Below are 12,598 nucleotides of genomic sequence, written 5' to 3' on the forward strand. Positions count from 1 at the left end.
TCTAAATGCTTAAAGACATCATCTCTGATCAAAACGAACACAATATTCGTGATCAGCATCCCGAAAACCCCCATAGCAGCCACACTTTACGACTTCCTAACAAGTACCGATTTTCCCGATTTTCGGGTCATTGACCTCACCTGGAAGGTCACCAGATGACCTAGGACCTTAAAATTGGATATCATCGGCTTCCTCTCGTGACGGGCAACACGCTCCTTTTTTCCGCGAAGCTCTAGCTCAATCAGGGGCCAAACGCGAGGGGGGGGGGGTCGTACCAACCCCTCTTTGTGCCTCGAAGGACGCAAAATGGCCTGTGCCGGCGAGGGGGGCACTGCCGACTTTTGGTCCCATTTTTCCATGCAACGCCCATAGGACTCATGCTAAAATGCCAAAATCTAGGGGGGGACACGGTGCCCCCCCCTCCCCGTTCCGCCGCCTATGTTCTAAAACGCTCACTTTGAGATCACTACACATTTGATGGTTTTTGCCTTCGACCTTGACCTTGAAAATCGACCCGCGGTAACAATTTTTAGGTAGGTACTTTAGAATCGCCTCGTAGAGACCTTTCGTTTTGTACCTACCGCTTTTGTTTCCGTAGCTCCCTTATTTACGGAGTTATACAGGGGGTTGCGTAAAATGCCCCCCCCCCTCGGGCTGCGGTGGTTGGAACTACCCGGAACTGCTCCCGGGCCCAGCCGGGTTTAAGATAACCTTCACTTAGGTCATACTGGCTGGGTAGGATATGTAATATTTAGAAAGGCTCCAGCGATTCAGCTCTCGTTTGCTGTTCGTCACCAAGGGCTCCTGGACTCTGGAGTATCGAGCAGATATCCGCAAGAGTCGTATTACATACAGAACATGATTTAAAGTCAACTCCGTGTAATTGCAAGTGCCAACTGCCGGCCAACCGTCACATCCCGCCCGCATCACACAGACATCACATGTTTCCGAGCTCGCCTCTGTTCCGTCGCCACACTGCCGTGTGACAAGTGACTAAGTCACGGCTCGGTACAGTCCGCACGGCACTCCAGAGCGGCTAACCCTTCCCACTGGACGGCTCAGCACTCTCACAGTAACGACTAGAGCGGCCACGCTAACCGTGCATCCCCACCTCCCTGACCCGTGACCGGCACACACGGCTAACTAACGCTAACATCACTCAAACATTGCTCCTTCCCCGCCAGGCCAGAGACAGGGGCCAGTGCTAGGGTCTCAGTCGCGACTGATCACTGATTTCAGTAATGGAGAGACTGCTAAGCGCCGGCAGAGGAGCACAATCAGGAAAACGGGAAGCTGACTCAGCTACCAGGCTCGGTGACTGCTGTGCGTGGCATTGTCAATTTCTTTCCCTATGGTGTAAATAGCTCCGATAGTAAGCTCATTGCTCAGGCACAGACAGCAGCCAAAGTTCAGCCGAAGCTCGTATAGTCAACAGTCGAGCTGAGGCGGTCGGCGGCGCTTTTGGGGAAGGAAGCCGCCAGGAAGACGCGGTTTCGAAACAGCTCACGCTGTGACACGCACACACACACGCAGGCTTATCACACAGCCGGTAGCGTAACATTGAACTCGGCGAATAGCGACACAACTGAAGTTCCTCAGCCGCGCGGCGGACAGCGCCGCATTGCACACACCTCGCGGCCTAGTGCGTCCCGTGGCTCTGACCGCCCCCTGGTGACTGGTCTGGGGAGCAGCGGTCAGACTCTCGTCACAGCCGCCTCGGTCGACGGCCCGTCGGCCTCGACAGTGTCGACGCCGTTCTGAGGACCCCACCGCCTCTCTGACACGACACCACCGGCCGGGAGTCGGTGTCAGAGTCCGTGACTCTTACCCTGTCGCCCTTACGTCTCCGCCTAACCAAACCTCCCTCAGTGCCAGGTCAGTCTGAGTTTTCTATCACACTACCAGCGCGGCCGCGGCGCCCACCCAGCCCCAGAGCAGGCGCGCTGCTCGCCACTGCACCACCACAGAGGCCAGGAAGAACGCCTGACGCAGCGCCCACTCGAGTAGGTCCTGGCGGAGTTTACGCGGCGGAGGGGAAGGCTGGTCGTCCGGCCGCCGGCCCCCCGGCAGCTCCGGCATCCTGCCTGTCCGGTAGTGCTCCGAAAGAGCGGCGTCCTTTTCGATGAACAGCTTGTAGAGCCAGCTGGTGAGACCCTCCGTGTCTGTCGGCACCTGGGGTGCAGGAGAGGGGAGGGTGAGATGCTGTCAGTCGGGAGGAAGATGTGGGATATGTCCACTGGGGTGTGGGATATGGCCGCACCGATTTGTCCACTGAAGTCACGGACAGGGAATCGAAACCTAACTAAAAAGCAGCAGCCTATCACAGTATCAAATGACATTACGGAATCAATGCCGAGTGCATTTACTTGTGTGATCATTTATGCAGCTGCAAGCTGGCTACAGTTCCACTCAAGTATAGCTACAAGAAAGGTAGATACTTTGTTGTTAGATTCTTCCGTTTCAGCTCACACGTCCCCCTTCTCGCCCACCCCATAAAACGCACCTGGTCAATATCATAGACGCGGTAGTACATGAGCACGTTGCAGGGCGGTCGGTTACCGGCCATCACAGCCAGTAGGTCCAGCGGCCGGTCGGCCTCGGGGTAGGCGATGGTAACGTCTACCACCCAGCGGAGGGAAGGCCGCGCGCTGCCCGCTCCGTTTTGGTCACCTGAGGGGCAGAGGTAGGGCGGAGAGAGGACGTCATAGGGGGAGGCACGGGAGCGTCGTAAGTTGAGAAATACATTGAACATAAATGAACAGGTGAAGTGACAGAGTGGGAATGAGAAAGGAAGCGATTTTAACTGTAGCAATTCAGCTTTGTAACAGCATCATCTCTATCAGCTTATTCCTTATCACAACAACGATTCGAAATCCAAAGTGATAATCTTACAATAAAGCCAGAGCGATACCAACGCAATCAAATTGTCCGTTGTCGAGTCAATAAGCACGCCCCCGAAATCCGAGAGCCGTATTCGTAATCCCTCTCACGTACCATGCCCGTTGCAGTGGTTCTCCTTGCCCCTTGCCGTCGGTCCGAGCTTTTCGAGCACAGCCTGAGCGGCCCCCAGCCGAGGTAGAGTCACATGCTGGATGTGAGGCAGACCCTGCTTCTCCGCGAACCTGACAACACACAGTGCCACCTGGCGGTTACAAGATGAAGCGCTGATACGCTAACTCACTGGCAGGTGGCAGCACGGCTCCAAAACCACAGTGAACGAGAACTGCAAGTACAGGTGGTGACTAGAGCCAAAGCACACCGATGAGTCTTAAAGCTAAAACTTCATATAGGTTGAATGTTTACATACATTCACGTTCACTAACACAAAACGCTTGCAAAATTTCCGAGAACTTGGCGGCTAGGACTTTTATTCGATGGGCATATCGAATGATGAATCATGATTTTGAGTGCAGTAAGTAAAGTTTATTTACTGCACTAGAAATGTGCTTAGTAAGCTACTGTCTGTATCTTGACATAAAAAGTTTAACCAGTCACTCATTAGGTACTCGAAAACACAGCCAAATATAAGTTGCAAAGTGATCGCAATATCCCACCTTTGGCTGGCTGCCCTCCGTTTCCACAGGAATCCGCCCTCTGGAAACAGGATGATCCATTTCCTGTCCAGCGAGAGGTAGTTCCTCGGCATTTGCTCCCGCAGCTCTTGTACTGACTTGTCACGCTTTTCCTTGCCCTGTGGAATAATGTTGCATCGTCAGTTTAATGAAAAGTGTTGCTCGGCGGGTAGCTTTGATCTCAGGCACATCAAAGGCTGCACTGCACTTTTATGTGACAAAAATTGCGTTCTGCTACTGTTTCAAAATGCATAAACCATGATCAAGTAGGGTCCTCTGAAAACTAATCGATGTAGTACAACACTGAACACTGTCGCACTTGTGAATTTCTTAGAAGCAGCTCAAGACCCTTATCGATCAGACAGTAAGCAAATCACTAAAAACTCGTTTTCGTCAATGATTCTATTGCCTGGAGCGTGGCATCAGTCCAGCTCCCTCTCCCATCCGTCACTCCAGTCCCTAATCCCTTTCCCACGCTCTATTCCTACTCCCCACTTCCCACTGGCTCCTCGTACCCCTACCCATCACCCCACTCCAACCCTTCAACTCACCGACTCTACAAAGAAGTCTCCTCGGACCTGGGACACCATACCGAAATGGGTCCACTTGAACATGGCGTCCATGATCCAGAGCACATTGTCGGCGGCCCTCCGGCGCGCGGACAGCATGGTCATCAGCAGTGGGACATCGCCGGTTGACTGGTGGTTGGCCAGGAGGAGGCACCGCTCCGACTCCAGGTCAGAGATTGAGTCACCGAGCTCCACCACTGCCGAAGGGAGAGTCAGAGTCAGATAGTCACCCAGCTCAACCACTGTCAGAGGAGGAGTCAGAGTCAGACACCGCTCCGACTCCAGGCCAGAGATTGAGTCACCGAGCTCCACCACTGCCGGAGGAGGGAGTTAGAGTCAGACACCGCTCCGACTCCAGGTCGGAGATTGAGTCACCCAGCTCCACCACTGTCAGAGTACGAGTCAGTTAGTCACCCAGCTAAACCACTATACTATCAGAAGGAATCAAGAGTCAAACAGTGTTCCGATTCTAGGTTGGAAATCGAGTCACCCAGCAACAGAGTTGAGATACCTCGAAGCTGATATCAGACGTCAAAACTGAGCCATTCGTCTAACACAAAACAGCTAACCAGCTTATCAACTTGCCAGCAAAAGTGCACCCCTAGCTCTAACAACATCTCTATGCGAGTATTCGACTGACGTGGCTGACCGTCCAGGTAGCCACATCCCCGCATTGTGGAACCCGCCCCACCCCGCTACATTCCTCTCATCACTCCATCCCTACAACAGTGGCAGACTCAGCCGTCACTGACACACACAGGAGGCGCTATTTGTGGTCGGACAGTGGGCTAAGTCGGCACATCCGGCGCCACGCCGCGCCCCCAGCACGGCCCGGTCTCTGGTTATATGCAGGGCCAACAGTCCGCTGACAGGTCTCTGTGGGAATCGCTCTGGGAGGACAGGAGATTCTCACGGGGTTACAGATCCGACATGAGGTGTGAATGGCGGCGAGATGCACGAACGATGGGAAGACAGCACGAGATAGCGATTTTAGCCAAGATCGCAACACTGGCTGTTGGTTTACTGAGCAGTGACCGAGCCAAAAGGTACATACAATTAGAAATAGCCCACAACACCATCCCGGCCCCTCTCAGGCCACTACACAATACACATGACAAAACGCTCAAACATCAAACATCAAACAAGGGTCTCCTCTTCGTTCCTTTCAGCCCCACATTCCTCTCCCCTCTACAGTGTACCCCTCTCACTACCGAACCCCTCCCTTTCGCCGTACCCCTCTCCCGTCCTATCCCCATCGCGCCGTACTCACAGTCGTACTCCTTCCGTCCCCTCCCCGTACTCACGATCCCCTCCCTCCCATTTTGTCCCCTCCCACCATACTCACGATCAAACCCAGCCGTATAGCTGAGCACTCCGGCGAACAGCACCAGACTGTGGAACAGGAATCCCTCCATGGCCCAGTAGAACGCCGGCGCCAGCCAGTTGAGAGGCGACAGCATGGCCATCCACACCAGGTACACCGGGATGGCGTACAGGTTGTTCACCAGGAACAGCAGCACGCGCGTCACGCCCCACGCGCCACGCGCGTACCTGCGGGGGAGAGGGTAAGGAGGGTGAGATAATGCACTGAGTGCGTTATTGGGAGTGTGAGAGGTTGCGTACGACATCTAAGATCGGCACTGGTTCATAAAGATCGCGTTGCAGCCAATGCAAAAACAATGAATCAAGGATACGCTACCCCATGCAGATGTGGCTTTGAGCCCAAATTTCGTCAACAGTATTGGTAAGGACTTTTGGGTAGACATGTGGTATAACATATAGAGCAACGAAAACAAAATCTCTTCAGCATTTCAGCATTGATGTAGTGCAATAAAAAGACAGTGAAGCTTTTAGCTAATGAGAATGATCTATTATTTACTTTGACAGGCTATATAAAATGATAAAATACACCGTCACATTCAAATTTTAGGCGTGCTTCCTACGATATCATTGACATTGCACAGAAAAAAATGCAAATAATGATGCACGTTTAATCTTCAAATGATGACATAATACATGTCCCTTACGTAAAACTCGCAAAAGCGAGGCGACCTGATTCATTGCATAATACGCGGTGACCGTTACGTAACGCAAGGTCAACCCTGTGCAACACGAGGTCACACAAAAATAAGATCATCCCGCACAGAGAACGCTGATTGCGTGAATCGATCTTTCATCCTCCGTGTCATTTTCGTGATCAACTGCCGACAAGAAACGGGTCCCGTAAAGCACCATTAGATGGATTCATCACCTTATTAGTAACATGATGAGCGCCAATCGTGGCCCGGGACCTGTCATGCTGCAGCTACAGGTCTGACCTAAACTGACTGAGTCGCTGCTGCGGACGATGGGTCAGCCGTAACTGGCTACCTCTCTAGCCAGCCTGGATGCTCAGATCGCCCGCACACTTGGACTGTCGAACTGGGACTACGCTCACGACGGCGACCGAGAAGAGAAGGATGCTAATCTCACAAGTCCTGTGACCTCTGAGTGTTCTGACAATCCCCAGCCTGCCTATACCACCCACGTTCACCGAGTGTACCTAATAAGAAGTTGAGTACCTGCTTGCGTACGTTCGCCGTACAATGGCACTTGGCAGACGCAAATACCAGACAAAAATAGACGTTCAGTGTGCGCTTCTGGTCAAGGACTGTTTTTATGCGACCACATTTTACAAGGAGAGGGAGAGAGCAGGCGTTACGCAGTAGATGGTGAAAACTTATGACCCAGGTTTAAATTAGGCCATGCTGCCTCAATCTTCAGTTGCAATGTCTTTCATTGAAAACAAATTTTTAAGGCATCGTAAAATAGCCAATGCATGCATGGTAAACATTTCCTACCCAAAAATAACAACAATGCATAGCTGAAACAGCATAGTCCGTCACAAAATGTGTCGGTGGTCACTTGGAGGCTTTCCGTTCATGCACCATGGAAGTACGAACACCTGCCAGTCGCCTTTCACTCACACCGATGCTATTCGCTGAATTATTGATTACATCCATGGGTTGAATCAGCTTTACATAACTTACGGAGCATAGCCTCCTGGCTCTTCTCTGTGTTTTGTTATCTATAAAAGCGCACAGAAACAGAGGCCAGAACAATGAGCGCAATTTGAATGACGCTGCCATCATGACAGAGGCCAGCAGTCGGCAGTGAATCTCTGAAGCTCCAGGGACGGCATGTCGGACAACAAATCACTTGAGTTGTTGTCGAGCACTGGTGGCGAACGATAAGCCGGGCCGTGATCGTTTCAAGACCATCACTCGTCTTTTCCGATGTAATAAAGGGTGACTATAGATTGTAACCCACTGATCAAGAAACCGGACCAGCTTGGCCTCGGCACACAGGCCGTTACTAAACCAAATATTTCATTATATCATCATTCGCTCAAGTATCAAAGAGATCCAGAGAGCGTTACGTGGCATATAGCATGTTAGCTGCATGCCAACAGAACGTCACGTCACGTCTGTGAATAACATGGACTCAGGAGCCAGTGGGGAACGTTGGCAGAGGATCCGGACGGAGAACCACAGCACAGGACAACATCTGCTACACAACGCTCCCGGGAAGGACCCTCGGTGAAAGCCGCCCAATCAGATAAGTCGGAACTAAGCCGGTGGACCCCAATACTTTTATCTTGCATAGATAATGTGTATAATATCTCTATGTACATTTCATGGCCATATATGAGATCTTATAAACACCATTTATACGAATATACAATTTCTACGGATCCCATGCAGTTGGGCCGACACCCGTCCGGTTCAGTGGGAGTCTGATGTTCCAACAACACCGATTCTGACCCGCTTCCGCCCAGTTTTTGGGCTGAGGTTATAATAACCGGGCTTTCCGGTCCTTCGCCGGTAATTCCGGGCTTGCAATCGCAACTGCAGGCACTCTCCAAAAGTCGGGAGGTGAAAGTGCGATGACCGATGAGACTAGCAGCAGGCTTCCTTGGAACGGGGTGGATGCAGGCGAAAAGTTTTCAGTCAGGCACGATGATGATGAAATATTCCAGGCGCCCGGCGCGGTGGTGTCTTATCTAACGGTTCCAGTTCGCACGGAGGATAGGTTATCGACCGCTGCTGCAGGCAGCATCATAAGGACAGTGTTCACGCTTCGGCTGTGCAGTACACAATGCCGTCACTGATATAATATAATAGACGTTCGGTAACTTTTTTCTTTTCACACTGTCCTATTCCACTGTGTATTGACCTTTTACTAATAAGCTGCACTGTGCACACAACATCGATGGCAATGAGAAAATGCAACACCATGAAATAGTGAAATACCAAAAAAGGCAGCGTTATGCACCCATAGTCGCTAGCAGAGTTCGCGCTTGCAGCACGCCTCGGTGGATGCCAATACCACAATACTCAATAGCGCAGTCCATCTGAACACTGCAGCCCTATCCTGAGAGCATCACCACCAGCCGTAATAGACTCGTCAAAATGCAGTGCAGCCGCCTCAAAGAGCAGTTCCATTCACGCTATACGGCGGTAACGGCGCCATTCAGCGCCGACAAAGGGTCAGCGGTTCCACCTGTTACACGTCCGGCGGCACTGGAAGGTGGGGTGGGAGCCCGGCCGCGGACACCTGTAATTGGAAGGGCGATCGATGGCACCTGGTTACCAGGTGACTGGTGTGAGGGTGTGTAGAGGTGGGGAGAGGTGGGGAGAGGGGGAGTAACAGACAGGTCAACAGCGTGTCAGGTCAGGAGTGTCACTCAGGGTTACAGGGATGACGTGATCGATTAAATTCATGTATCTCTTCGGTCAGAGATCATACAATGATCATGTATCAACTAAACAATCATTCCCATAAGTGAGGCATCGTGCAATAGTCCGGCATGACACTAGCATACTAAGATCCGGGGTCATACGACATACCATAATCACTGATCAGGGATCATATGCTTAGATATTAGTCCATCACGTCCCGATTTCATGTAGCCCCAAACCACACGCTTCCTTTTGGACCAAACCATTTTGTGCTATTCCTGGACAGAGGCATATTTCCACTTTTTTAATTGAATAATCCACTAGAGACCCAATGACGAAACCCATGGATGTATGGTAACAGGTAACTTTCGTAATTGAATAGTCAATCAGACAAGACGACGAAAAGCAATCACTTAGTCCGTTGTTGAAGCTCTCTAAATCCTAGTCATGTCACAATTTATCATAGTCTCGTGAACAAAGCCATTCAACACCGTTGGGCGTTCCCAAGCTAAGTTCCATTTAATAAATTGGACACACACGGTTCATCGCTTTATACCGGTGCAAGCACTGGAAAGCACATTAGGTGCGGCACATGGCACACGACAAAATCACCATGGTAAAACATTGGCGCGTTGTGCGCCTTACCGTCAATGACCGAAGCCTATGAAGGTAAGACTTTCAAATCACCCAATTGTCCTAAAAAAAAACCTACTGGGGCAGGCGCAGAGGGTTCCGGACAAAAAGTCAAATGATAAAAGGTAAAAGGATGATTAGTCAACAGACATTACGTCAAAAACACGAAGTCAAAAATCTTAAAAGTCAACAGGTAAAAGGTCAACAAAGAGGAAAGTCAAAAGTCAAAAAGTCAAAAAGGATAAAACGTCAAAAGATAAAAAGTGAAATTGCCAAAAAGTCAATGAACAAAAAGCCAACTAGCATAGAAGTCAAAAGACAAAAAGTCAAATGGACATAAGGTCAAAAGACAAAAAGTAAAAACGGCAAAAAGTCAAATTGCCAAAAAGTAAAAAGAACAAAAGTCGAAAGACAAAAAGTGAACAGGACATAAAGTCAAAATCCAAAAAAAACAAAAGGACAGAAAGTCAAAAGGACAAAAAGTCAAAAAACAACAAGTCAACCGGGCATGAAGTCAAAATAAAAAGTCAAAAGTTCAAAAAGTCAAAAAGACATACCTATAGTCAAAGTCCAAAAAGTCAAAAGGACAATAAATCAAAGGGACAAAAAGTCAAAAGGACAAAAAGTGAAGAGGACAAAGGTCAAAAGACGAAAAGTCAACAGAACATAAAGTCAAATTACGAAAAAATCCAAAGGACAAAAAGCCAAAATCCAAAAACTCAAAAGGACAAGTCAAAGAGACAAAAATCCAGTTTACATAGGGTTTGTTGCAAGCTTATATCTCCGTCCGTGATGTTGCAAAAGATGCCAAAAAAATTGCAAAAGATTGCAAAAGAATGGTGCTTAACAATTTACAAAATGATCCCCTCTAAATATATGAAGACCACTGCATCGAAATTATCGCCAAATTAACGAGTTAGAGCCTCGTCAAATATGCTATGTAAACCGGGGGAAAGTCAATGACACCTGGATCATCAGTCATTACATATATGAGATAACATTTACAAACAGCTGTACACAATTAAGCAGGATGCTGCACAATATAACCTGCATCATTGGACATTGAAGCGAGACTGCCTCCATTGCACGACTGATGGGGATTCCCATGGCCCGCAACCGCGACTCAGCTGGTCACACGGGCATGCTTGGCTGAAATCTGACACACATCCGTTGACACGTGCTAGGTGGGAGCTCGCTCGCATCGTAGGGTTGTCATGAGGCAGCGTTACATGATCCTTCGAGACAACTGACTGTCCCAGGCGCAGTTTACTGGAATTATTTCAACAAATATAGTAGCCCGGAATGTTATCGATACGAAAAGTTTCGCTTGTTCAAATTTCCTATATTGTGTAGGGAGACGTTTCTCATCAATTGATTCCGTCACGGGTTCTATTAGCGATTTCACACTTTTATTATAGTTCAAGCGTATTGTATGGTACAATTGGTACAATAGTAAAGCGCGTCGTTTCTTTTAAATCACCGTTCCATGCTTCTATCCTCAGGATACGGAAGTCCTTCTCCTCCACGCCGCAACCCCCTCCGGGCTGGACAGGCAACTTTATCTCATGCGGGCTGCTGGAGCGGCACCGCTGCTCCCGAGGGAGCGCACCCCGTAGCCGGGTGCAGTGAGTACCTTGTAGAGATGGCAAAATGTGGACCCGAGGACCCGGTCCAAAGAACCAGTCTGGACCCATATGGGTCCAGACCGGTTCCTGGAAATTTTCTGACGGGTCCAACCGGGTCCCCATAAACTATACATCTTCCACACTACACATTATTGCAAAATATGAAGTGAATGAAGCGAATGTTTCTTTGAACACAGTAGCTCATGAGTATTCCCATTGGGAAAAAGGCTGTTTTACATGATACAACTAATACCTACAAGTAGGTTGTATTAATTGACTTTTGGGAACGGGTCCAACTGGTTCCGATTCCAACTTAGACCGGGTCCGACTGGTTCCAGAAATGTCCAGTCGGGTCTGGTTCGAGTCTGGTTCCCAAAATTTTCATCTTTTGCCACCTCTAGTACCTTGGGGCTGATCGGCCTGTCCTTCGGGATGGGCTCAGCCCCGGTGACTCACTAGGATGCCTGCCCAGACCAATGTCTCCCCCTAATTCCTATCATCCTTCCGGCTCTGAAATGGTCTAATTGGACCGAAAGGGCCTAACCCAACAAAACAAAACAAATTTCTTTTAAATAGGTGGAAGTTGGAACGAGAGGCAATGGTGTGATTGTCGGATTGTCCTGCCTTGAAAGGAACGCTCATATCAGCATCAACAGACAACAACCTGTTAATATTCACGGACTGCATACAATTAAGGTGACCAATTTTCATCGAAAGGTACGGACTGCATACAATTAAGGTGACCAATTTTCATCGAAATGTATAGGTCAATTAAGTTATCGAGATGCGATTGCTAAAAACACAATTTTTTAGGACCTCGGAGCTGTGACGTCCAAAGAGAGGTGACAAGTATAGCGCATTGTGGCCACCAGTTACTGTCCCTCTCCTTCATCTTCGCCTCCGCCCTACGTCTCCTTATCGGAACTGCCCCCCCCCCCCCCCCCCCCCGCCACCAGCAGGCACAGTACGCCAACTTTATATAGATAAGTTCACATTCCCAATATACTTTTTAAAGCAAAGTAAAAATAGGTAGGAGCGTTCTTATCGGTAGTGTCGGGGCACGCACGGGGACGCGCCGAGACTCTCTATGCGGTGCAGCCGGCGCCCAGCGGGCGGCGGCCGGGGATCAGGTGGCCCGGCGCGGGTCAGTCGCCGACCGGAGACGCGGGCTGCGGCGTACTTGTACCGACTTAGTTAACGACTGCTGTTGAAGACTACTTTTTACTGTTGACTACATTTTGCGCATCAACTTTTCGCGCACCTATAAACTATTTGCTTGTTGACTTTTTGTGTGTTGACTTTTAAGCATGTTGACTTTTAGCGTGTTGACTTTTAGCATGCTGACCTTTCGCGTGTTGACTTTTAGCGTGTTGACTTTTAGCGTGTTGACTTTTAGGCGTGTTGACTTTTAGCGTCTTGACTTTTTGCGTGTTGACTTTATGCGTGTTGACTTTTAGCGTGTTGACTTTTAGCGCGTT

General features: G+C 49.6%; 1 protein-coding gene across 1 annotated transcript in view; it reads right to left on the minus strand.

The window, feature by feature from the left end:
• Positions 1-862: 862 nt before the first annotated feature.
• The window catches only part of LOC122371366 (acyl-CoA:lysophosphatidylglycerol acyltransferase 1-like), a 35,830-nt gene continuing 24,094 nt past the window's right edge, over positions 863-12,598 (minus strand). The window contains exons 3-8 of the mRNA XM_043347636.1: positions 5,487-5,692; positions 4,124-4,338; positions 3,555-3,691; positions 2,995-3,122; positions 2,504-2,670; positions 863-2,172 (exon numbers count right to left, since the gene is read on the minus strand). Coding sequence (XP_043203571.1) covers positions 1,894-2,172; positions 2,504-2,670; positions 2,995-3,122; positions 3,555-3,691; positions 4,124-4,338; positions 5,487-5,692 — 1,132 coding nt within the window. The 3' untranslated portion in view covers positions 863-1,893. The remainder of the gene's footprint in view (positions 2,173-2,503; positions 2,671-2,994; positions 3,123-3,554; positions 3,692-4,123; positions 4,339-5,486; positions 5,693-12,598) is intronic.

This window comes from Amphibalanus amphitrite, unplaced genomic scaffold (genome assembly GCF_019059575.1).
Source record: "Amphibalanus amphitrite isolate SeventyFive unplaced genomic scaffold, NRLGWU_Aamphi_draft 001236F_arrow, whole genome shotgun sequence".
Lineage (NCBI taxonomy): Eukaryota > Metazoa > Arthropoda > Thecostraca > Balanomorpha > Balanidae > Amphibalanus > Amphibalanus amphitrite.